The sequence below is a fragment of the Lepisosteus platostomus genome, chromosome 20 (assembly GCF_059453375.1).
Source record: "Lepisosteus platostomus isolate fLepPlt1 chromosome 20, fLepPlt1.hap1, whole genome shotgun sequence".
Classification (NCBI taxonomy): Eukaryota; Metazoa; Chordata; class Actinopteri; order Semionotiformes; family Lepisosteidae; genus Lepisosteus; species Lepisosteus platostomus.
In genome coordinates, this window is record NC_142630.1 from 562,782 (window position 1) to 587,953 (window position 25,172).

Genomic DNA, 25,172 nt, shown 5'->3' on the forward strand with positions numbered 1-25,172 from the left:
TAAAAAAATTGAGCCAGAAGATCTTCAGGAAACTTTTTTTTTCCCTAAAGACAAACATTATTCTTTGTTCTTGGCTTTTTTTCCACAAATAATGTGAACACATATTACATATATTTGCAAAGCACACTTTGGCTTGTTACAGCTTGAAAGAGTCCTGGCTCCAGCTGGGTTCATGGCATAATGTTGGCACTGTAACCAGAAACTCATACTTTGATTTACTTTGTCTGCCTTAAGGAGACAAAGAAAGTACATAAATTTTATAACAAAACATCCATTTGCATTTTGTCTTTCCTCAGTGATATGTAGCACACATCTGCAAATAAAATATATCAATTAAAGAAAGAAAAGAAACTGTCCTCTAATTTTGAACCAACATTAATAACAAAGTATAGGAGTGCCTTAATGGTATGTTCTCTGACATAAAGAAAGCTGTTGCAACAACAGTTTAAATTAAAAACAGCCCTATGTTGCATTTCTCTTGATAGGACGAAATAAAACTAGAAACCCTTAGTTAATTCAGTCAGGTTGTTTATCTTTTATTTTTCCAAAGCCAAACCATTCAAAGGAGGTCATATTCCTATTTTTTTTAACACAAACTGATAAAATATACATCGGGTCTTAATGAAAACTACTCTAACTCACGAAGGGGAATAATTTAGACTCCCAGTTAATTTGAGTATCGAACCAAAATCGTGCAGCTGCTTCATGCCGCTTTGCTGAAAAGCAAAATTAATTTCAGTGACCAAGTCGAATGGAGTGCTGCTCTGTCAGGTAATTAGTCATCAGCCTTTAGCTACTCAGGGCCTATCGCTATGTTAATCCATACACAGAGCCCAAGCTCCCTGCCCAAGTCACTCAGAATGTCTCACAAACCTTAAGAAGGGGTGAAGGAGGGTTCCCATTTCCATTCTTCATCTCTCAGAATCAGCTCAAAGGAATACTAATCACTTGTAGATTAAACACCACAGCAATAATACAAAAGAAAAACCAAAGGTATGCTTTAAGTAGAGTATTACCATACAGGTTTCACTTAGGCTCTAATAATCCTTACTTGCAGTCCATGAAAAGGAACTGCCTTTCTTCTTACTTTTTGAAGGAAATTGTACAGCATGCAATTTTTAAATTCAAGTCACACGTGGTCAATAGATTTTAAAAAATAGTGGAATCCAATGAGAGATCATTCTGTTATAGTCCACAACCACAAACTTCCATTCTTTATTTTTCTACTTTCTATTTTAATTCAGAAAAGAGCAAAGGAGCCTAGCCTTGGTACAGTGTGAAAAGTGGTTGCTGCACAAGCCCTTTAAAAACTACATAACACTGCATTTCTCATTCTGGGTAATGACCAAATTTGGGCGGATTCTGAGGGGATGCTACAAGATGTTAACATAACATCTAAGCTGATTTGTTCACCTCTAAGTATACTTGATCACTACTGGTGGCAATCACCATTCATAGGACTTTGAGAATGGCCTTTCACTTACCAACTAATTGGTCTTCACAAAGCAGAAATGGACTAACATATTTTTCAGACAAGCTAAACAATGTTAAATAGCCATGCTGTCATTATAATGTATCAAACCTTATTTCCTCAATGTGATATCCAAATATACAGTACCTAGAACTTCAGCATTATGTGTTACCATTCACCGTACAAGTGTGTTAGGTATAAAGTCCCCACAATTTAACATGGAGACTCATACATCCTATTCATACTCTACACACTACTCTTTTAGGTTTTTGAGGTCTGTATTTTAAACTAATATTGTACCCTCTAACCATGGCACCAAAACAATGCAAATTCACAAGCTGTAGAAGACATCAATGCTGTGTTATAGTGACTACACACAGGGTCACTGTTAAGACTCATTACATTAAAGTATACTGACACTGTTGGAATGTCTTTACCCACATGGACTGAGCCATTAATCACCAGGGGGATTGTTACAGAAGTAATTTAACTAAAAGTGTGTATAGAGAAATTGCCAAATTACCAAACATACTGTACAGCACAAGGCTGTTGACAAAGCACAAGAAATGTGACTTATAGGGACTTTAATTCAGATTCATGGGTCACTGGTGCTTTGATGCAGACTGAATATGCATGGAAAGCAGTATGCTTGAAGCAGTTCTCAATTAATAGTTTAATTAATAGTTGACAGCACGAGAGAGAAAAGCTAGAATTCACCATGATTTTCTAATTTCATCTAAAAGACAACAGCAGTAAATGGGTTCTTAATGCTAGAATATAAAACTGCAGACAAAAACATTTCGATCCACAATAATTATCTTTAATTGTTAAGGTAAACTTTTAAATGCAATCAATTCTTAAAATGACAAGCACTCTAGCAGTATTTCATAGAGAGCAAATGTTGAACTTTTTCCAGTGTATTTTTTAAATGAATGTGTAACAGTGTGATTCCAAGTTAATGGCTAGAATACAACAAACAAGCAGCACTTTAACTCAAACCCTAGTCCCTTCTTCAGCCGATCAGAAAGCTATCAATACTGTAAAAGGGTCTGACTCAATTATGAAGCTCAGATTCATTCTTCTTGCCATTTTGTTTTGAAAGAATAATCCAGAATAATACTGTTATTTCCTTACAGGGGTCACTCACCATTCTCTCCTGCCAGATTTATTACAGCACGAGCTGCTCAGTAGTTCGCTACAGCAAGCCTTATGTCTCATCACTGCTGTTTTGATATTGCTACCATAAAACTCACCAGCCCAGAAATGAAGAGTGTCCAGGTTAAACGGATGGGTGAAACTGTTTTTCATTTTGTTTTCATTGCTTGAATTGTCAGGCACTGTTATTGAAATAAATACCACTATGAAAGTAATTGTGATGCACACCTGGGAGCATTCAACGATGAATGACATTGCATACCAGCATTGCGGGAACAAAGCATGAAAACCACACAAGGTTTTTAGCAGAAAAAAAAATACTTTAACAACAGATGAGCTCCCCCCCAAAAAGTGTACATTGCTGTTGCAAGCAGATGGTGGTTGAAATAATTTAATGTTATTAGCCAAATGTATAAATTGTAGTGTTAAAAATACAAAATAAAACTAGCAAAATAAGCTTATTGTGCAATGATTCTTTACTTTTAAGAAAAATAAATAGACCTAAGATTCAAGGACATTGTGGAAAATAAAGAATATAGTACGTATGCCTTTAAAGTTCTTTAAAAATGAATCCCTTGCTGAAATGTATTTCAACATTGGGTAAATACATTTATCATGTTAAGGGCAAGAGTGTGGAATAATGGCTCCGGCTCTGGACAAGTATTGTGGGTTCAGATCTTGGGTGGAACACTGCCTGTGTACCCTTGAGCAAGGTAATTCACACAGATTGCTCTAGTAAATGTCCTTCTGTATAAATGGATCTCCAGGTCATCACTGTAAGTGAGAATTTGTTCGCAATGGACTTACTTGGTTAAATAAAGGATTAAATAAAAGCTTTTCAAAGAAAATGGATAAATCCTTTACATTAAATTAATTAAAAGGTTTTCAACATTTCAAAGCTAGGCAATTACCTCACAACTATTCTTTTCTGTTGCAGTTTTTTAAGAAGTAATGAAACCATGATTTGGGTAAGAACAAAAGTGAAAATGACTGGGACGTCCTATTATGAAAATAACTCCAGGAGAAACTGCCAAAGGAAAGTGTCAAGGAAGGGAAGAAAACAGAAACAGTGACAAAGCTTAATAACAGAGTTTAGAACTTGCATTAGCTCTGAGACAACATACTGTATGTACATGTATTTAATTTCTTCACTTCTCTGATGTACAGATAAGTCTAATTGCACAGCAGTCTTCAGAACAGTGTAACAGGCAAATATTTTCGTTTTTATTGTTTCATCCTTTTGTTTTCTTTTTGTTCTATAAAATTGTCATGTGAGACTCAAAAGTGGTACAGTGAAAACACTCTTGGCACTGACCCAAACAGGCCAGTCTGCTGTCAACTTATCTTCACATATTCTGGAGAGGGTAGACATTTATTTTCCAACACAAAAATCGTCCACATGCATAAGAAAATCCACAAAATTACTGTTGTTCGAAACAATAGGATGTTTTTGCACAGCAAGGATAAACAATGTAAACATTTAACATACTGATGTCAACATTTTATAGGTACTGTAAATACCAGTTTTCCATGTTCCTTATCTGTAATTTCAAAGAATAAATGTAATTGTCCATGCCATCTTTAGACATTTAGACAACTTTCAAAATCAAAAATAAAAATACTGTAAATATCTTGATGAATACATTTGCTTATTTTACTACAAAATCAAATGCAATGAAGATTATAGTACAGATTGCGATCATGATTGATATCTTCAAAAAATGGTCTGTTATTTTAGAAGTTATTTACTTTTATTTATTTACTTTATGCTTTATTTTTCTATTATATATTTACTGTTTAGATTCTATCTTCAGCCAAAAATTGGAGAGCCGGAAACCCCAACCCTTTAACCCTTGAGTCAAGAAATTGCAACTTCAATTAAAAAAATAACTGGGGTTTTTAGCTCTTCTCCAAAAAAGACTTTGTTAGACTAATGGTCAAGCAGTTATTTTTAATTACAATTGTAAAGAAACATGTTTAACATGTTTACAGTGTTTACTTAAGTTGCCTCAGAGACAACTGTATACAGTAAGAACCAAATGAGGGACCCCTTTCGGGCATCTTCTAAATAAATACAGCTGTCTATCTACTGTACACTATACATTTTATAAAGTGAGACTTGCTACTCTGAACTGTGCATTTTGTATCTCAAATTACCCTTAGTGATCACCAAACTGCATGTTTAATGTTGTTTAATTTTGTCACCATACTTAGCCACAGTTAACTAAGCTAAATTACATAACTGAAGGAAAACCAGTAGCACAAAGTACTGAAATGTCTTCAAGATCCTGTTTCTGCACTTATTTTTTAGGCAGACAGCAAAATTCTAAGATTTTATATAAAAACACAAAAAGATTTACTGAGTACAAAATAGTAAATACCCTAATATTACCTACTTTTGACTGCAGGTTTTCCAGCACATTTAAGTGTGCTTGAGTCCACAAATTAAACTGTACTATACTGCCTTATAATGTTTTTATAATATCATTTTAAACACTAATCAAATAGAAAGGCAGCAGCTTATCTACATAACAATAGAGCAATCTAACAATGAACATAATTCCACTATGTCATATTTTACAGCAAGTAACTATATTCCTTCTACTTAACAGTTTGAAAGAAATTAACAGAAATACAAAGTTGAAAATGGTGGAAGCTGACATTTAAAACAAAGATTTTGCATTTGGATAAATGTCTTAAATCTGTCTTGAAAAGGGAGCAGATCCGCGTTGCAATAAATAAAACTGTGTGACAGTAGCCTATGCATGCACCCTGACCATGAAGCATCCTCTCTTTCAGGCACCAACAAAAAGTCAGAACCATTAGCACAGAGTCAAGCAGCCCTAATAGCCACATTCCATTACAGTCAATGGCTATTACCATAGCCATTTGGAAAAGTCAGGCTGAGCTTCAACAGGACTGAAAAGAGCAGTAGGGTATTACATTGCCAATGCACCCCCCTTGAATGACAGAAGCACCATGGTTTTCCCCAATGCCAGTTCTCATAATGGCCTTAGTTTACACAATCACATTTACTTATGAAATATGCGAAAGAAATGGAGTAACTTCTTTTGATGACCCAATATTTGTACTGTACTTAGTAAAGAAGTAATATTGCCTTACTAACAGATACCCACTAACAGTACATGCAGGTATCGGTTCATTTTCCAATAGTCTTTTCTTTTGCTTACAGTAGGCCGGTCTAATACTGTATATTCAAGTACTTTTGGAAACCAAGACCATTTTTAAATTTGGTTACAAGAAAGCAATAATAATGTTTGTTGCAATGTAAAACTTCCTTCAACTTGAACATTACTTACTGTTGCATGTTAAAAATATCAATATTCTAATGCAGATTTCTGAAAACCTTGTGATTTTTTAACATATTCTGCACATTTCCAATGAGCATGCAGGGTGTATAAACTACAGTACATTAAGAAAGAGAATTCTTTACCGGTTGACAGTCACAGTACTATTCCAGCAGGGATATCCCTGAGATTTCAATTGTTTTTAAAAATCAAAATTCTGAGTTATGATCACAGTGACTGAGAGCAGCAAGGGTTGCTAACTATAAAGACGATTTAAAGTGCAATAAATTCCTAGATATTAATCAGCTCTACTTGCTTTTATGCACAACATTCTGTAAATGTTTTTCTAAATATTGATGATTGTATCTCTATTGTTTCTTCTATTGATCATTTAATGACTGAATGTCATTTGGCATAGTATGTGGTTATATGAGGTTTTTCTGTCTTTAATTAAACTAATTTTAAACCTACTTCTGATTTAAAGTAATGACTGTTTTCAGCACTAAATAAGACAATCTTTGTCTCAGAAGCTGGTATCTATTTTTGAATGTGTGCAGCTAGATGATGTCTATCCTTATACAGTATAGGCTGGTCTAGGCACGTTTCATACCTGAAGTATGAATTTTCTGATTTATGAGTATTTTAACTTTACCCTGTTTACTGTACTATTATCACTTTAAATTCTCAACGATACAGCAAACCCATATGGCTACATCTATTCTTTAAAAACAAAGTCTGATATATGCATATCTTTATTGCATACAAATCACAGAAACTGGTATTATGGTGGTAGCATATTTAAGACAACATTTATTGGTTTTATTTTCTCTTAAGGGGAGTCTGTCCATATAGTCTCTTTAATCATTCATATGGCTTGGTGTCTTTGCTCTCTGGTGTGAAATGAAGTGTGTGCATCTGTTACAACAGGAAGGTTAGTGATCATGCTTTATGGATGAGCAAGAAATAGAACACAGTACTGTATGATCTTTTTTGTTGACTAGTTCTTTATTTCTTTTACTCCATTTAAGTAACAGTAAGTTGAGAAAGAAATCTCTGTGTGGCACACAACTGGGAAAAAGGATATATTTTCGATCATTTTTAAAATTTGATGTAAATGTAATATGTAATGTAAATGATACTTGATTCTAAGACAAAGGGAAACTACATCTCCAGTCAGAAAGTAATTTCTGCTGAATGATGATCAGAAACTAGAAATCCACTGTGTTTCTCAGCAACTTTAAAGTCTAGGTGTTTTCCAAGAATTTGGGCTCTTTTACTCCACATTCCAGAGCCAAGTAAATGAGATGCTTACAAATACTGAGAGGAAAGTAAATCCATTCAGTAGATTGTGATTATACAATATGCAGAGAAGCTTCACTACAGTATATTTCCCTTTTCCAAGATCTATTAAAGATAATAAATATCTCTATTGAGATAAATATTAAACTAACTAATGGATATATCAAATATAAGCTATGTACAGGATACTACAACATCTGAGGCTTGCAGTCCAACATACACCCAATGACAATGAAGTTGACACATTCTTGTGGTGCATAAAACAAGACTATAAATGTTTCACAATTGTGACAGATCTGCTCATAGTGGAGCAGTTGTTTAGGTGACAACTCAGGACAAAATTATTTCAGCCAACAATGTACCCAAAAGACAGATGTACTGTATGTAGACTTTGATGAGAAGCAAAAATGAATCTATTCAATTCTCCTTCCTCACAAGCTGCTTTAATTTACTTCAAAAGTTTTTTCAAGTATGTTTTAATTGATCGTCAAAAGAACTTCATGTTTTCTTTTGTATTAACATATTATAGAACACAAGGTCAAAACTGCCGAAAGGTTCTTTTTTAAACTAAAACAGGAAAATATACTGAAACAGCAAAGACTAAAACAGTACCTCTGTTCACTTCCTACTTATTTCATATCCTCTCTTCTAACATTTTGTGCTAAGTTTTGTGCTTTTCAATTGTTTTGATAATTAATTTCTGCAATACTGCTAAAAAATCCCTATATTAAATTAAACACCATGGAAGCACAAACTTGCCATGTCAAAAAACCAGCTCTCTGGAGCAGAGGACTTGAGAGCCAAGGGCAGAAACATTATTGTTATACAGAATCAGCCCCCTGACACCAACAATCTTTGAATGATAATTTGTATGATACACAAACCAGTACTATCGATTATACAAATGAAGTAGCAAAAGAAGCATTCTTATTTTAGATTTTTTACTGGACATTCCATCAACACTTCTATGCCATTACTTATGTAAATGTGTATCACTCTATGAAGAACTGATAGCTACATTGTAGCAGTAAGGTTAAAAAGATACAAACAAATATATACATGTGCATATTTTAATTTCCTTTATTTGCCTGTTGATGCTTAATCCATTAGATAACTGAAGGTAGATAAAACTTAAACAATGAAAAATTACACTGCAATAAATAAGACAATCTGCTACTACTTTCTGGAAATTGTACAGTCCCTGCTTTTGTAATAAAATTTCACTGAAATGAATTTTTGCATGATTATAATTAGATGACTGACACAATAAGGCATTTAGAGATGTGCTCTCCACTAGCAAAACAGCACAGGGCCCTCATAATAGGACAAACATTAGATATCCTTTCTCAGAAAAATGACAGCTACAGTAGCAAGTGGTTGTGGTCTGAAAATTAAACCTTTAATGCCAGAATATTGTTGTATGTTATAATATCACATTCTGTTATATGCCTAAAGGGATTTGCAGGTAAGTGTAGCCTATAATTAATACATATCTGCTGTGCTTTATTGTAAGCTGTGACTGTTAAAGCCAAATGAGTTGAAAAGGAGAAAAAAATATTCAATAATACTTTATTCTAAGAAATGTGCAAGTTAAGTTTAAGTGATATAAGAGATATGATTTAAGTGGTGATTTCCAGCATATTTATGTAGTGTGTAAGAATAATCCTTATAATAATAAATAAAACAAATAATAATAAAACAAATTTAAGTAAAAATATACTGAAACTAACAAGTTAGAAAGAACAAGAACAGGACACGTCAATTACTTTCTGCACTTTTCTGATTTTTATTTATATACAATGAGGTCTGAAATGTATACAACGCATACTGAAATACATTGCAAATGCAATTTGTAGATCTTAAAGGAAATGTCTTAGTTGGAATAAGAGGAATGATAGGTTGTGTTTTTTGTGCCCAGAATCTGTGTCTCACACTTTGAAACAGCACTAATACCTTACATAAACATTTTGCCCAACAATTTCACAGTTACACTCAAAGAAATATTTCTATTCGAGCACTCCTAATATGTAACAATTTAGTTTCCTTAGTTAATGCTTATTCCTTCCATGCAGATGGGTAACATCAACAGCAGTTTTGTTTCATGAAAGCTGTAACTACTTTTAAAAAAAAGATTTTCATTTTCTTGGCATGCATTCCCCACACACTAGAAAAAAGTGACTTTCTGAAACCCTGCCAATAAAGACAAGTTCAGCCAGCCATTAGATTAGTCTGTTTATACTGAAAACCGCCAAAAATAGGAAACTCACAGAAGCTATTAGAGTTATTGTCCTGCAAGTGAGCAGTTTTGAATGATTCTGTTACTGTGACTGTGAAATACGATATGAGGTTGCACTGGTATGATAAAAGAGAAAAATGTTTTCTGAGAATAAACAGATGCTATCCTTTGTGAAATGGAAAAGTGTATGTGTAACATGGGCATGATTTTAGTCCCATAATACTGTATAACCAAAAAATGACTTTTAATCATCATCTTCAATTGTTAAAAGACAGTTTAAAACACATACAGTAATTAGGGATTGTAACTCCTTAGTCCTGTAGCAACTAGACACTCCTGCTCAGACCTCCCTGGACCTCGCTGGGATCTCCGCATTATTTCACATTACATTAGTTTGTTGTATACTCACAAACTAACAATCAGTAGGTCCACCTGAGGTGTTGCTCCAACATAGCAAAGGGATTAGACACTCTTCTTCTGACCAGCAGAATGTATTGGTTACTTTGTGTTTGTCTTTCTTGATTTTCAATTGATATTCAACAGGTTCTCACTAATCAGGAGATTTAGTGTTTATGCAACAGTCAGAGTCGCTCTAGTGCATCCTAGTCAGTCCTGAACAATCAATTAATTAAAATGACACAGAAAGATAATTAATAACCACATTTATTTTTTATGTAAACACAATATAAATAGAGTGATGGCCTACAAATGCTAAAAATCTATCAAGTTTAGCACCTAGTAATTAGTACAGGATTCAATTTGGAAATATCTGAAAGAACCCATTTTACCACCACTAAGTAACCATTTGGAAAGAAAGTTTGAGTAGGTTAGAGGCACTGATTCTGGCATTAAGATCAAAGTAACCAACACAGAAATGGCAAAAAAAAACCAAAGCCACCTCATATAATTCCCTTCTAGAAGTGAAATACAGTGAAGGCAAGATAAAATACAAACAAGATGAAAGGTAGGAAAGGAAGAAAGACTGACTAAAGCAGGAACCCGACCGCTTTAAGGTAGCCTGCCTCTCTCTGCAGAACTCTTAAACATCAGGTGTAAAAATGTCCTCAGACTACTAACCTGCAAGTTGGATGCCCTCTAAATTTACTTCACCAAATAGTATTTCTATGCAAATGCACCACAAAAGAACAGGAGGAATGAAATCTAAAACAGATTTTGAGAAAATCATTTTTCTGCAATCTACAGATGCATTACGTTGAGGTGGCACGATGATAAATACTAATTTTACAGTAAGGGCTGTAATTTGCAGAAATGCAAAAAGAAGAAACGGAAAAGGAGCCCCACAGAATAAGGGGCAGGCTGACCCCGAGACAGGTCACCTGGGGTGCTTTGGAAGTGGGAATCATTAGACCTCCTGCAGGTGAGTCATGTACTTCAGATGAAAGAGAAGATGTAAAGGTTAAGTTGTTAAGATCTACAGAAATGTTTCCTAACTGCCCACCATTCCCACCAGTAGCGACATTACACTGTCTGTAAAAAGACGCACTTTCTTGTAATTCTAGTCCCTTTTTTCCCCTTTCAGAAACAAAACAATGAGAATGACGTCTGTAGGAGGGAGGGGAAGGTCAACATTAAAAAGCCATTGCCCTGCTATATGCACCCTTGTCAGTAATCTGCTTTGGTGATTTCTTAGCAGTTATCAACACCAAGGCATCTCTCACACAAAACAGCACAATGGTTCACAGAGGGGTAGGGGTATAACATTTTATTTTTTTATATATTATTATTGTACAATGTTGTTTTGTTTCTATTTTGCTCTGTTTCTGAAAATTTAAAACTAATATAAAAGTGTCTCACAAATAAAAAAATATTAATATTGTTATGAAGTCAGAGCAATCATGCAATATCTTATCATGTTTTAAAACATATTAAGTCAATATTTTCCCTTTATACACCAGATAAATTAGTTCCCTATACAAGGCCTTGTAAAGAAACAAAATGAACAGCAACAACTACTAAAGCCATTGAACAATATTAGTAAAGACAACACATAAAACAAGGTTAAAAATATTATAATTTTAAAATAAATTCAAGATGTCTGAACGTCTGTGTAAATAATACTGTTAAAAAAAGATAATATGCTGATTTTATGGTCAAATTAAAATATATATATCTATCTTAGCATATCTTTCATAGCTACCTTCATTATATCTCATTATTCTCACTAATCTGGATAAAGACACCTTGCAGTTTAAAATTGCTTAATTATACTGACTAGAATACAGCAGGGCTGTTCCTCTCTGACATAGGGCGGCATCTGGCTATTATATGTTAAAAATGTCAGCTTTTCATAGGATGGTTAATATTTCTCCTCTTAACACAAGGTGTAGTGCCAGTGAAATTTTGCAGATTTTCCCATTAGTGTTATTTGTAACTGATCCTGTTGAAAGACAGCTGTACTGAAGGCATAATGATTAGGTCAAGGCTTACAAAGGAAGTGATAACGTTTCAGTAAGAGTCTGGGTGTTATATATACAGTACAGTATAGTTAACACTCAACTATTTTCTTGTGCAGTAAACAATGTGTACTGTCACATGACAACATATTACGTTTCTGTTAACTGCAGGCTCTTATTGTATCCTGTTTTAATCTTACCCTAAGACAATAACACAGTGAGTGTGACACAAGTAGTAATTAACACACTCACTGTGAGACCAAATGAGAGCCCAGAGGGTCCTGAAGTCTACACTTTAGTCTCCTCTGGTGATTTTGCTATGCATTTGTTTTAGGCTGTTTTCATTTCCACACTCATAATTAGGACGAACAACAGAAACTGCTAATCTGTGGGGAAAACATCATAATATCGTCAGTTTGTGACCCTGTGTCAGTTCACATTTCTTTTATTTTATTTATAAACAAAAGACACAACACTTACTGTACAAAAACAGAAAAATGGTGTGCTTGTTTCATTGGTATGTTAATTTTCACTTTAAGGTGGTGCTGAATTATAAACATATGTGCCTTAAATATTACATTTTTTTTTGTATGCACATGAAAAAAGAAAAATATTTTTTTTAAGTTTTTAAGTTCACTAATTAGAACCCAAAATTTTAACTACAATAATTTCTTATAGTGGGTTTTTGCACATGGGTTACAAGTGACATTGTATTATGACTACAGGTTGTTTACCCATCTTATGCATGATGATTGCAACTAATTCAATGAATTATTCCCATCCGTAAATCTGAACTTTTTCTGATCAAATTAAAATACGAGGGTACAGTATATAAACTGCACAGATGGTTATACCTTTTAATTTTAGTATGACTGAATGTGAAGTATCATATTTGAAGGCTGCATAAGAGACAGCAAACTTGTCAAGTCTTTTACTGCATGAGCTAATAGTATGCATAAACACTAAGCCACATCCTCAGCTACAAACACTTGTGGCTTGCTGAAGCACATCTTCTGTACCTCATGAGAAAAAGATTCTTTACAATCCCATCTACGGAAGACCAAATATCAACACAATACTGTACTTGTGAGAAGGCTTTTAATACTGAACTGGACAGTCAGAAAACCTTTGAGGTTAGACTCAATCATTAATTTTCCTTCTACTAGTAGTTAATCATGTTGGTGATTATGGAGTATTACAATCTTAAAACTGTAACCACAAAAACTGCAAAAAAGACTAGTGAATCCAAAGCACCACACTAAGATTATGTGAAAGGTTGATGATCAGGGCATCTGAAATAAAGCACTCCTGCACACAGAGCCCCTGCTTTTTGAAACCTTCCTTAACATGAAAAAACAATGCCTGGTTTCATCAACAGGTCTAACTGGTAATGTGAAAAGGGGTGCAATTCAGAAAAGGACAAAACATTTGCCCGTCATTACAGAAGTAGTGTGATGCATATATATCATAAGAGATTAGTAATAATTTAGGAAACTCTAAGGTTTACGTTCATGACAAATCTGTTCATATTTCATAATTATAAGATACTCTTAAAGGTGTTAAGTGTTTAATGCACTGTTAGTCTCATTGCATGGATAAAGATTTGTTTACGTTTTGTATTCTAATACAAGAATATTAATAAATCAAGGATAACCTTTTTGTACCAAATCAATTAGCAAAGAAATACTGTATAAATGTGCTCAAGTGATAATGAGTGCTTTATCAAGTGCTGCATAGTATATTATCCTATGTATATTTTTATACAGTATACTGAGAAAATTTAAGGACAGTTCGTATACAGGTATTACGTTTAAACTATCACCATTTTGTTTGTTTGTTACACATTTTAAAACAGACATATTACATGCATTCCAATTTCTGAAACGTTAAACTCTGTATTAGTGAGATATGCAGAAAGCTGTTGAATGTTTGCTGAATGTAATTCACCCCTCTTTAAAAAAGTATTTTAAATTTCACAGCAGGCATATAGTTATTGTTAGTATAGTTAGTTGTGATTTGCATCTGTATTGTTACTGTATATAGCTTGAGGAAATGGAGGTTTTAAAATGAAATAAAACAGTACCATAATAAAAGAATGCAGAAAAATCAACTGAAAAGCTACAGTATCTGCACATGCTGAACACATTATAGAAATTACTAAGCTATGTAAATCTTATATAGAGCTAATTGAATTTCTTACGGGAAGACTGACAGAATGTTTATAACACAACAGACAGAAATGCTTTTTCCCCATGCCTAGAAATTAGTAAACTGTACAACAAATGACTTAGTATAGTCTACTAACAGAACAGAACACTACAGGGTAAGAGCCATTTAGTTTAAAAAAATAATATTTAAATTTGCTGCACTACACTACTTAACTTACCTTTTCTAAAGGAAAGTTAACCACAGACATTTAATATTTGTTATGTCAATGGCCTTAAAATCCTGTCAAAATCTAATAAAGATGAATATAATGCGTCTTTGATACTTTTAATTTTTAATCAGAAAATACAATAGGTTACAAATAGCTTAAAAAGTGGATGTTGAATTAAATGTATAGTTTAAAATTGCTGTTTAAAGTTAAAATTAAACCTTGGTGTGCAGACTATATCTATACATGAAGTGACAAAGTGATTAAATAAAATTATAACATATTAAAAACAATCATTAATATTGTTGTAACAGATGCAGCACTATCAGATATTTACTATCAATATCTACAGTAGATATTTATCTACAGATATTTATTCACAGTAAAATGGAGCTCAAAAAAGACTGACACTAACCTGAAAATGAACCAAATAAAAAATAATACATTAAAATTGAAAATATGTAGATATACATGTATCTATAAATACTGTTTATGTTAGGTATACATACATTTTCTTTTGCATAACATACAGTACCTGAACTAATTTTTCCCACAACTACACTATAAAACAAAGACAGTAGGTGTATTTTCTCTCATAATGAGTCATAACCTGTGTTGCATTATGAGCTAAAAATCCTCCCACTAAGCACATTACAACACACTTGTTCTGTTTTGATCTTGTAGGTGGCCATCCTCTTTTAACTTTTGTCTTTTTTTGTCAAACGGGGTTCCACAGAAGGTGGTCACTGTTACACAAAGAAGCCACAAGCCAAACACACAGTGGGGAAATCCCCTGGAAACAAATTCAAAGCCAGAAGAAAGGCCAGTGGTAGGACAACAGGTTTCTTCTAGAACAGTGGTACATTTCTGTCAGGCTTTAAATAATAGTGGTTTGAAGTTTTAAAGTAAATGAAATTCAAGAAAAACCCGAGACACATCACATTGGTTGTACAGTATTCTATTTATGCAATAGAGAGGTAAAGTGTTTTAGTGAGAGACAAAGTAAAGCTCTGTATTACTTCTGTAATTATGTAAAATGACTGTGTTGTGGAATTTTATTTATTTAATTACAAATAATTATGTATGTTATAAAAGTATTATTTTAGCATAACAAGAAAACCTCTGTGGATTTTTAAATCCCCAATATCAATAGAAACATGAAGCAGAATGTGAAAGGTGTTTCAAAGTCATCTTAATCATACAGTATGTTAATTATCAGAAAGAGAAATAAAGATTGATTCATTCTGAATGACTGAAAACAATGGTAGAAGTACCAGTTTGCAGAAGCCTGCATGTGTGCAAAGGTCATAATAACAGTCCAACCTTGAGGGGAAGCCACTTGAGAAGGCCTGAGGGTTAACCCAGGCAACCATGCGTCTGAAACTACAAGAAATCTTATTTAAATCACCTTCCCCAAACATACAATTCATTATTACATACAAAGACCCTGACTTCTAGGGCACACAAACACGAAACATGGCTTTTCAGACAGCTGTGTTCAGCAAAATAGACTACCCTTTTTAACTTAGCTTCAAAATTACTTTAAATAACTTTTTTTTTCAAAGGCCAGGGCCAATGATATATTAGACATCTATACCTAAATGTTTTAAGTTATTGGAGATGACCTTCTGTCTTGATAAAGCTTTCTGAATAGAGTTCAATTTTCCCGTTTAAAAAGACAGATTCATTCTTTTGAAGACGGAAGAAGAAACAGTTATCTTCCATTCTGGTATGTACAACCCTGCACACTGCTCTACACTTGAATAGTAATTAAATTGATTCTTTTTTTCTCTCTTTTTTTAAAGTCTACAGTGTAAGGATTTCTGTGGGGGGGGGGGGATGCCACATCTAACCTTCTTGTGTACTTCATATCTTGAGAAGAATTATGAAAAGAAGGGTAAAGGGATCTTTATCAGAAACTGAATTAACGTTCAAAGTAGTCCATTTGGAAGGTATATCAAGCGAATCCATTAAAAAAAGCCTTCAGAAAGGCACTGTATGAGGACACCTTGAAAATGAAGAGAGGACCTTGCCATGGCGCGGCAAGGAACCTTGCTGAAGCAGCACTCTTCGGAGAGAAAGATCGCAATCGGACATTCGCCAGGGTCTGCACAATTACCTCCTACTAAATAAAGGTCGTCTGCGTCACCTTTGCAAGAGAGGTGAGAAAAAAAGATTCTATTTATTGTAACGGTACATTCTAGGATATAGAGGCAGCTCACTCTTCAATGGTTTTATATAATAAATTTGTTTTTTTAAGATTTTTTATTTATGGAATCCGTGTTATTTATGGAATCCACTTGCCAAGCCAGACTGTAGCATTAAAAATGGAAGTCAGTTCAAGTGATGTATTTTACAACCGAGTAGTGAGTACTGTGCAGCTCTTGTTATACTGTACTATATTGCAATATATTGCATACCTAGCTAGCCCAGATAAGCCTGAGCCTTTTCTGGCTTATTAGCATTACGTAGACAGAAAATATGTCTCTCCAATCTGGATGGGATTTTAGTTAATCACAGGGGTTACCCCAATATTTGATGTTATCCAACTACGTACAGCAGTTTGACTGGGATAACTGGGATAATATTTCTTAAGGATAAAACAAGAGTCTTGCAGCTGGGACTTGAATCAACAACTTTTGTTTTATGAGTTCAGAGTTTATTCCACTACTCCATGTTGCTCAGTATACCTGCCTAGGCCAGGATGTTTTGGTTTTTATTACACTATATGATCTTAAATACTTTTATTTGAATCACGTGTTCACTTAACGGGTTTATAACAGTATGTCTTTACTCACAGAGAATTATAATTATAAACCTGGTGGACCAGGAGTCTATATGACTAAGACATGAACCTGACTGGAACATGAAACAAATATTTTGGAAAACAAACCTATTAAGATCGTGAACAGTCCATGCCTTGTAATAGACAAATATTCAGATACTTCAAAAAACTGTTTGGTTTATGAAAAGTTTATTTTTAATTTTTTAAATATGAAATAAAGTATATCGTGCATATACTGTATAGTCCATACCACACAACTTAGTGAAAATATATATACTGTATATAAAGGCTTGTATCCCAGATTATTAAAATTTTGAATAGAAAAAATACCATTGTTCAGTTTTGGAAATTAAGGTTTAAAGAAGACCTTTATGAGGTTCAGTTAAAGAAACAACAGTTTTTCAGTGGTGGGCTCCATTAATCTTCCTGTAGGCAATTTCCTCACTGGGGCCGCACAGGTGAGGGTGAAGATTTTGACACCACTTGGCTGGGCCTCCAGTAGCACTATACTGGGCCAGACTGGATTCGACCAAAGCAGAGGCCCCTCTCCACAGCAGAGCTACTCCCCTCCCTCCTCTCAGAAGAGCAAAGGCCTAAATTGAGAGCCAGGAGAGGGATCGGGCTCTTGGTGTCAGAGGGGTTGCTCCTTGTCAGGGTTCTTAAGCTACACTGACAGGAAGATTTAACACCCTGCTCGCCTATGCTCTGACTCTCTACCTGACCTGTGACCAAGGTGGTTTTCTCTCAAAGGCAGGCTGTGTATTTGTATTTGTTAGGGAGGATGTAAAGAAGAAACAACTGAAAAAACACATTTTATAAGTGTGTCTACAAATACATAAGGTTGGTTTACATTTAGTTATTTTTATTCAATCTGTCTCAGTGTAAAGATTGTACAGGTGTTTTCTCATTGAAAGTGCTTGTAAAGTATTTTTATAAACTAGTTATTTGATTCATTTTAATGGAAAGAAGTCTTTTTTTATGCAATTAAGTAAATGACAAAATGGCAAATCTTACTCTGAGTCATTTATCCTGATCTACTGTATATAAAAATGATTCAGTCTAAAAGTCAAAAGTCTTGACTATAGACAATGAAGTGTACATTACATTGACTAAAATTATTATAAAAAGGTAAACTAGCCTGTCACTTCATTATGTACAGGGTAATCTGAATATACAGGTAAAGATTAACACCAAAAAGTTGTTATTATTGAAGTGCAGAAGATGTGAAAGATGTGAATTTCTGTGTACATATAACTCTAAAAGAGCTGCACCTGAACACCAACCTAGTCTCAACGGCTAATTGATATTCACTTCACCCACAGCATTGCTGGAAATGGAAAGAATGTCTTCACGTCACTCATTTACTTAGCACTCCCTTTTTTGACTTTTTGCAGAGACTCCTTTATTTTATTCCCAAACAAGGACACCCTCTGTCCGTCTGTTATAGAAGAAAATGAACTCACAGCCTGTTATTATTGTGGCACTCAACAGGCAGGGCCCTTATATAGTATTCACCTCTCTCTCAGACACAAAGGCTGCTCACTAGAGTATACAAGCGCTCAGTTACACTCAACACAAGAGCAATTCACTTGTTCTCAACAAGTGGACTATTGATTGCTAAGGCCTCTTCTTTTCCAATTAACCCAGGGCTCTGAGAATTGGGGACTGTATTCCAAAGACTTTTTTTTTCTTTTTTCTGTTGAGAGGCTTTTTAAGATGATGCTTTATTCTGTAGGCTGCAGACAATCAAGACTAGCAAAAAGGGCTGCCACAACCAGACAATGTATACTTTCTGACATGAAAAGTAGTCGTGTGTATTGAAATTGGCTAACGTGGTAGGAACTTGAAGATTATCAATTCAGATCCATATTGTGATACAAATGTCCAAATCAGAATAATAAAAAGTAATGCATACAGCATTTTTTGCATTCTTTGTATTGTTAGTGTAAAACAGTATTTAGAAGGTTAACACACCCAAATAATAAAAGATTATGCTGGAAGAAGTTAGATTATTTGGCTTTAACTCACTTTCAGGGAATTATTGAGCACCCAAAAAGCGCAAGATATCTAAAATATCTAAGATCACTGGGGAGCATCATACAGCAAATTATACTGCAACTCAGGGTTTGAATTGGTGGTACAGTATGTGCTCGAGAGGGGAGTATAAGTTTAAAAGTAAGCTAACAGATTGGTTCAATTTAGGTTTTATGAAAAACCAACCCAACGTAAATGCAGAGATGGATGAAAAATGTCAAGCCATTGGCAACAGCTTTGCACAAAAAGTGAAAACAGTTCATGCCCAAAGCAAGTGAGGGAGGTCAATACAGACAACCATACTACAAATAAAACCCCCTGCAGTACAACTTTACCTTATATCTGGAAGAATAAACAGTGGAGGAAACACAATTACTAAGAAGATGGCTGAAGTGATACAAACAGCATGTAAGACTGCAATAAAATGCTAGCTTTTACCAAAACTGATCGCTTAGTTTCTTTCTAAAATGAACTGAGCACAAATTGGGCTTGGTATATACAGTACATAATATACTGTATACAGTATATAGTGTATATATAAAAAGAGAACTTTTGTGCAAACATTATTGAGCATCCAGTATACCCTACAAAATTAATAAGAAATGGTTTAGATGCTGAACACTGCAGAATCTCATATCAGCATTACAATTGATAAAAGCAGTATGTAAGGTCTAAATTACTTACTGTAATTATTTACCTCAGATTTAATCTAAGTGGCAATGCGTATATTGAAAATATTTTTTGACTTGGTAGAAATTGAACAAGGCTCATTTGCAAAATCCCAGATAGCATTGCACAGATGGCGCTTGGTAATGACTGGCTGAGAAACAGGTCTGATTACTCAGCTCAAGAAAGATCCTTCCATGCAAATATCAGTGCATCGCCAAGCACAGACAAGTGCATGACTCCCTTAAAGCTCCTTGCTATTGAAAACAGCAACTAAGGATCCTCTGACAGCGAATGAAACAAATACAGTGGACTGTACAGACAGCCTGCACACATGGGCACTGCTTTTGACTTGCTGATATGAAAGAAGTTCTTTCCTAGAATCTCTTTCAAACCTCAGAAAATGAGCAGAGATGAGTCTCAACAGACTGGAAACTCTAGAAGTTTTGAATGCCACGAAAACTAAAGGTGGAAAGTAACAAAAAAAGTTAAATGGCGCTTTTAGAAAATTTGGAAAAAAAACAGTTGATATGGACCTTTTTAATCTATAGAAAGCGCTGCATGCATACTTTTAGTCAAAACAATTATTTATATAAAGAAAATATATAAATAAAAACTTCTTACAGATCGTACCTGGGACACATTTGAGGAATTGTTTAATCTGCATGATGAGGAAAGTGGAAAAAAACACTTCAAAAGTCCATACTTTTAGTGTATCTTGCCACTATAGCTGAATGCTAACGTGACTTTTCACTTTTAGAGACACCGAGAGAAAGACTCACAAGCAAGTACAGAGTCAGGTTTCTCTCCTATTCCTGGATGTTATCAGTCCTCCAGGATCCTGTCTAAAGGAACAATGTTGTCCATCAACGTCAAGGAAAACAGGATTTTTTAATCAAAGGAAACATTTTGGTTTAATTTATTTAGAAATAGGCTAATATTTGTAATTATGAATGTATTATTGTTTTTATTTGCTGAGGGATATCTTATGCCTTTCAAAAGCTTGGGTTACATGTAAATGCTGTTATGTTAATATAATCTATACTTCTATAATGTGTGTTTGGAAGACGACAAAGCACTACTATTATGTTTCGGCACCTTACAAGATGGTGGTGCCCCTTTTTTTGTGGAAACCCCTTTAAGAGTTAAAGTGCATTTGCTCTAATTCATTAATACTGGATTAGGTGTGTAAAAGCACTACATAAATGGAGTGAATAATAAATATTTTTTATTTCAAGAAAACAAAAGCACTAAGGTCCATTGCTCTGCATTTTCTTATTTACTTATTAAGTCTTGCTCAATGAGCAGCTCTACTCTTGGAAACAATCATCAAACAGAATTACTGGATGATAATTTCTTCTAATTAGAAGCAATTTTTTGAAGGCTGAATTACTTTTTCTGTTTTTAAGTTTTACATTTCAATGAAAACTATATGAATTCTTAACCGATGTCCCTAACCAAGTAAGTTGTGTTGGGTGTTTCCAGGACTTTAAGTAAACCCACCTGAGATTGTGGCAACAGCAGATTGTTCACTTTTACTCAGCTGGAGCAGTTTAAACTGAAATAAGAACTGGGATTATTCACAGTGTAAATCATACATAGTCTTATTTCCATTCCTTCAGTGTTCCAACCTCAGTGTGAGGAATGGGCTCCAGTGCAGAGAGCTTTGACAGTGTGTGGTCATATGCATTAGTGTTTTGGCAAGGACTTATCCAGCTCACAGCATATCACTTAACAGATATCCACAATCAACAGCAGCTGAGTGGTTTACAGTTACTTTTACATGGCAGTGTGGTTTAAATTATCCTGTGCTGCGGAAATGTAGAATTCGTGCTGGTAGCTATTTTTTTTCTATTACTGTGAAAAAAGTATGAAATATAAAACTTTCTCATTATTAGAAATGTGTTGATAATACTTTAGAGCCTGCAAAGTGATTAAATTAATTTTGGAGATGGTTTACAAAAGCACATTAATATAAATGAAAACAATACTGTATAATATAATAATATAAAAAATATCAAATTGTAGTGGGAGCTACAGGGTATTGCTTTTTTATTTTTAAAGGTATAGGAGTATACAATTTACATTTAGATTTACAACATTTACATTCTGTCCTTTAAAAAAATAAATTGAGAGGATGACTGTAGTTCACTGCAAGGACAAACAAAAAAGAAGTAAAAAGAATATAAACAATGCAATAAGAGTGTCATCTGCCCTTGGTGCACAGAAGTTACAACAAAGCATCATGCTTAATTACAAGCTTCATTGAACATTTTCTCTTAAATCCCCATGCTTATAAGGTTAACTAAACTACATTTCTCTTTTTGGTGCATTTAAACTAAAAAATATGGCATATGGAAACAAACAAACAAACAACAAAATCAAAGATAAAGGTAAAAAAAAAACCCGAAGAGCTGGCAAATGTGCCTTTGAGAAATGCCAGAGCATACATTACTATGACACTTTCCTTGTGTGGATTGGGTTCTCATATTTATTACCATATTAATCTTTCATCTTTGATTGCAGCTCTGCATGGATTTGCTCTGCCTCATTTGAAAGTCAAAAGACAGGGACCAAAAACTACTTGTTTTACATTTATTACAGGCTACAGATACACTGTCATATTAAAACACAGTAACACCTCGCAAAACTGACAACAACACGGCAGATGAATCTATTATTGCCTGATTAAACAGAAACAGTTTGCTTCAAGTGAAAAATTATGCAGCCCCACATTAATCAATGAGCATAAATAACAGCAAAATGCAAACCAATTTATATTGCAATTAAGGGTTGAGTTTGACTCTTCTTTTTTACCTTTTTTTACTTGTGTTTTTTCCCAGTTGTACAGGTAAGGCCTAGTGCATTAATGCTCATTACTAGAAGTCATGGCAAAATCCAGATAATACGAATACATTACTGGCTTAAGGGATACAAAGTCTGCCCTGCAGCTGTCTGAATCCGTCTTCAACAGAGATTGAGATTTGGAATTTTGAAAAATTTAACGGACTCTGTCGGCATTAAAGTTTCTTCATCTCTACGTCAGAAAAAAAAACGATAAAAAATAGCCAAGATTAGGAAATAAAAAAATTCTGTAGTTATAATCCCAAGCTTGTTGTTGTTATCATGTCTTTCATACAGTAGATACTTGCCACAGTCAAACCTTTGTGTAGTACTGTCAGGGAATCTAGTTTATACTGCCTGAAGTTTATACACTTCAGGAGTGAAAAGTGAGCATCAGCACGGGTAAAAATACAACAATGGAATTGTGATGGAATTGGCAAAACGTAGAACAAAAATGTAAATGACAAAATCCAGATGGTCAAGGTGTAAGGATGGCAAAGTGGCACAGTATAGTGACTGGCACAACAGGATCAGGTTCTTGTTCCAGTCTGGGTTGCGATGTCCGGTTAAGTGTGGTTTCCACGCTCTTCTTATGTTCATGTGGGATTCTTTCCACATCCTGGAGGCTGGGCTGGGCTCCGTCCTTCCTTAGGATTATATGTGTAACGTTTACACGTGAGTGTCTGTTTCCAGAACAACTAATACTGGACAATGGAGAACCAGAACAGAATGAGTGTGATGGGACAAATGGTATCCTGTTATCTGTGATGTTCCGTTTAACACTGTATGGCATAACAGCTGACTGGAAAAATAATATTAACAATAAAAACATTTCTACTCTTTATCTGTGATGATGTGCAGTATTGGAAGTTATCTAAGTTGAAGTACTCTGGCTTTCTTTTTTATTCAGCCCCCCCAAAAAAGATATTGAAGCAAATAAAAAAAGAATTAACAATTAACCAAAAAACCTTAAAAATAAAAATAATGAGTATATTAAAAGGGAATACTGTATGCACTGTACAAGTCAGAGGACAATAAAACAATGAGGTTTGATTTAATGACACTTGCGATTTTGAAGCATACAGAAAACAATTTACCAGCAGTAAAGCATGGAACAATAACATGCTTGCACCGGTACCCTGAAGGACTTGAGTTTATTTCTCTATAGTTTTCCTCCTTTTTCTATTTATATTAAACAACTCCTGCTCTTTTCACATACAAAGCTACTTGAGATCCTTCTATAAGATTCTCCTGATTACTCACTTACTGCAACGGAAAGCATTATTTTCAGAAATAAAAAAAAAGATAATTTCCTTCCCGATGAATATGATGTTTGAAAAATCAAATCCTCCTTATTATGGATTTGTTTCTCTCTTTGCTCAGGGAAAATCCATGAGTCCCTAAACATAGGTCTTTTAAAGCACATTGACTCGAGGCTTCATGCCTAATTCATGAAGAGGAGTCTGGAGATTAGTGTTGCTGGACAGGCACTAGCAATACTTTCATATTCTAATAAGCAGAAGAGTGAAAATTGCATTTCTAAAGCTCCGGTATTAAAGGGCATTCCACAAAACATGACCTAAACATAACTCGCTTTTCCTGTGCTGTCTGGAAAAAAGCAAGACTTTGATTATGATAAAAGTCTGCTGACGACAGCAATAAAATAACCAACTGCAATCTTTATTAAAAAATTGCCACATAAAATCCTGAATTTTATTTTTGTTTTAGTGACTTAAAGATAGAGTAAAAGCTCCCATGTTTAACATAATCACACACATAAACAAAAACACAGCCATCACAGGGGCAATATTATCTGTTAGGCTTTCATAAATAGTGCCGAATAAGATGCCATACTGGAATGTAAAAATGGTTCTTAAAAATAAAGGAAGTCGCATAAAAGCTTATTAAATCAAAATAATTTAATAGTATGTCATTCATTTTATCAACCGAACACATTTCAAAGTATTCTGCAAATTTGGCAACAGACCTCAAATAAGTCTTCTATGTCATGGAGGTTAATACAACTGTTTAAAAAGGAATTGGTACATAAAACAAGACTGCAGGTATTCAAAATGGTAAAAAGGGTAAAGTATTGTTTCTACTTTTAATGTCTAGGCACTGCCTCCCCTACAAGCAGCCAGCAGTGATTCTGTCAGGAGCTCTGGATTTATAAGAATATTGAGTTGCACTTGAATGTATCCTCTGTGGCCTGTGAGTTAAAAAATCAATTTAAAAATATTTTTTCTAGATAAAGTATAGATATCATTTTAAGCACCAATAAAACTAAGCTTATTGTGTCTATGATTTGTACCCATCTCTCAAGTTTAATTCCTGTATTCATGTTCTCTTGAAAAAGAACTATGTTTTACAACTACCAGGAAAACTGGTAAGCACTCCTTCCTCTTTCTTCCAACCTGAAGATAAATCTCATTAAAATCACTTTGTTATTGCTGTTGTTTTAACTTAATTTATCCTTGACCTCTATACTCATCTTGCACACACTTTCTTCCTTAAGGTTTCTGTGAGAAACAGCTCTGGAAAATGAGTAGGTAACATGCATAATACTGACTGTGTGGAGGCTTTTAC

General features: G+C 34.3%; 1 protein-coding gene across 3 annotated transcripts in view; it reads right to left on the reverse strand.

Moving 5' to 3' along the window:
* The window catches only part of wwox (WW domain containing oxidoreductase), a 379,609-nt gene that overhangs the window by 160,588 nt on the left and 193,849 nt on the right, over window positions 1-25,172 (reverse strand). The window contains exon 9 of one of the 3 annotated variants that reach the window (XM_088614155.1): window positions 21,791-23,233. The exons of the other annotated variants lie outside the window; for them this stretch is intronic. Within the exon in view, the coding sequence (XP_088470281.1) occupies window positions 23,183-23,233 (51 nt within the window). The 3' untranslated portion in view covers window positions 21,791-23,182. Of the gene's footprint in view, window positions 1-21,790; window positions 23,234-25,172 lie in introns of those variants that run through there. 3 annotated transcript variants of the gene reach the window in all.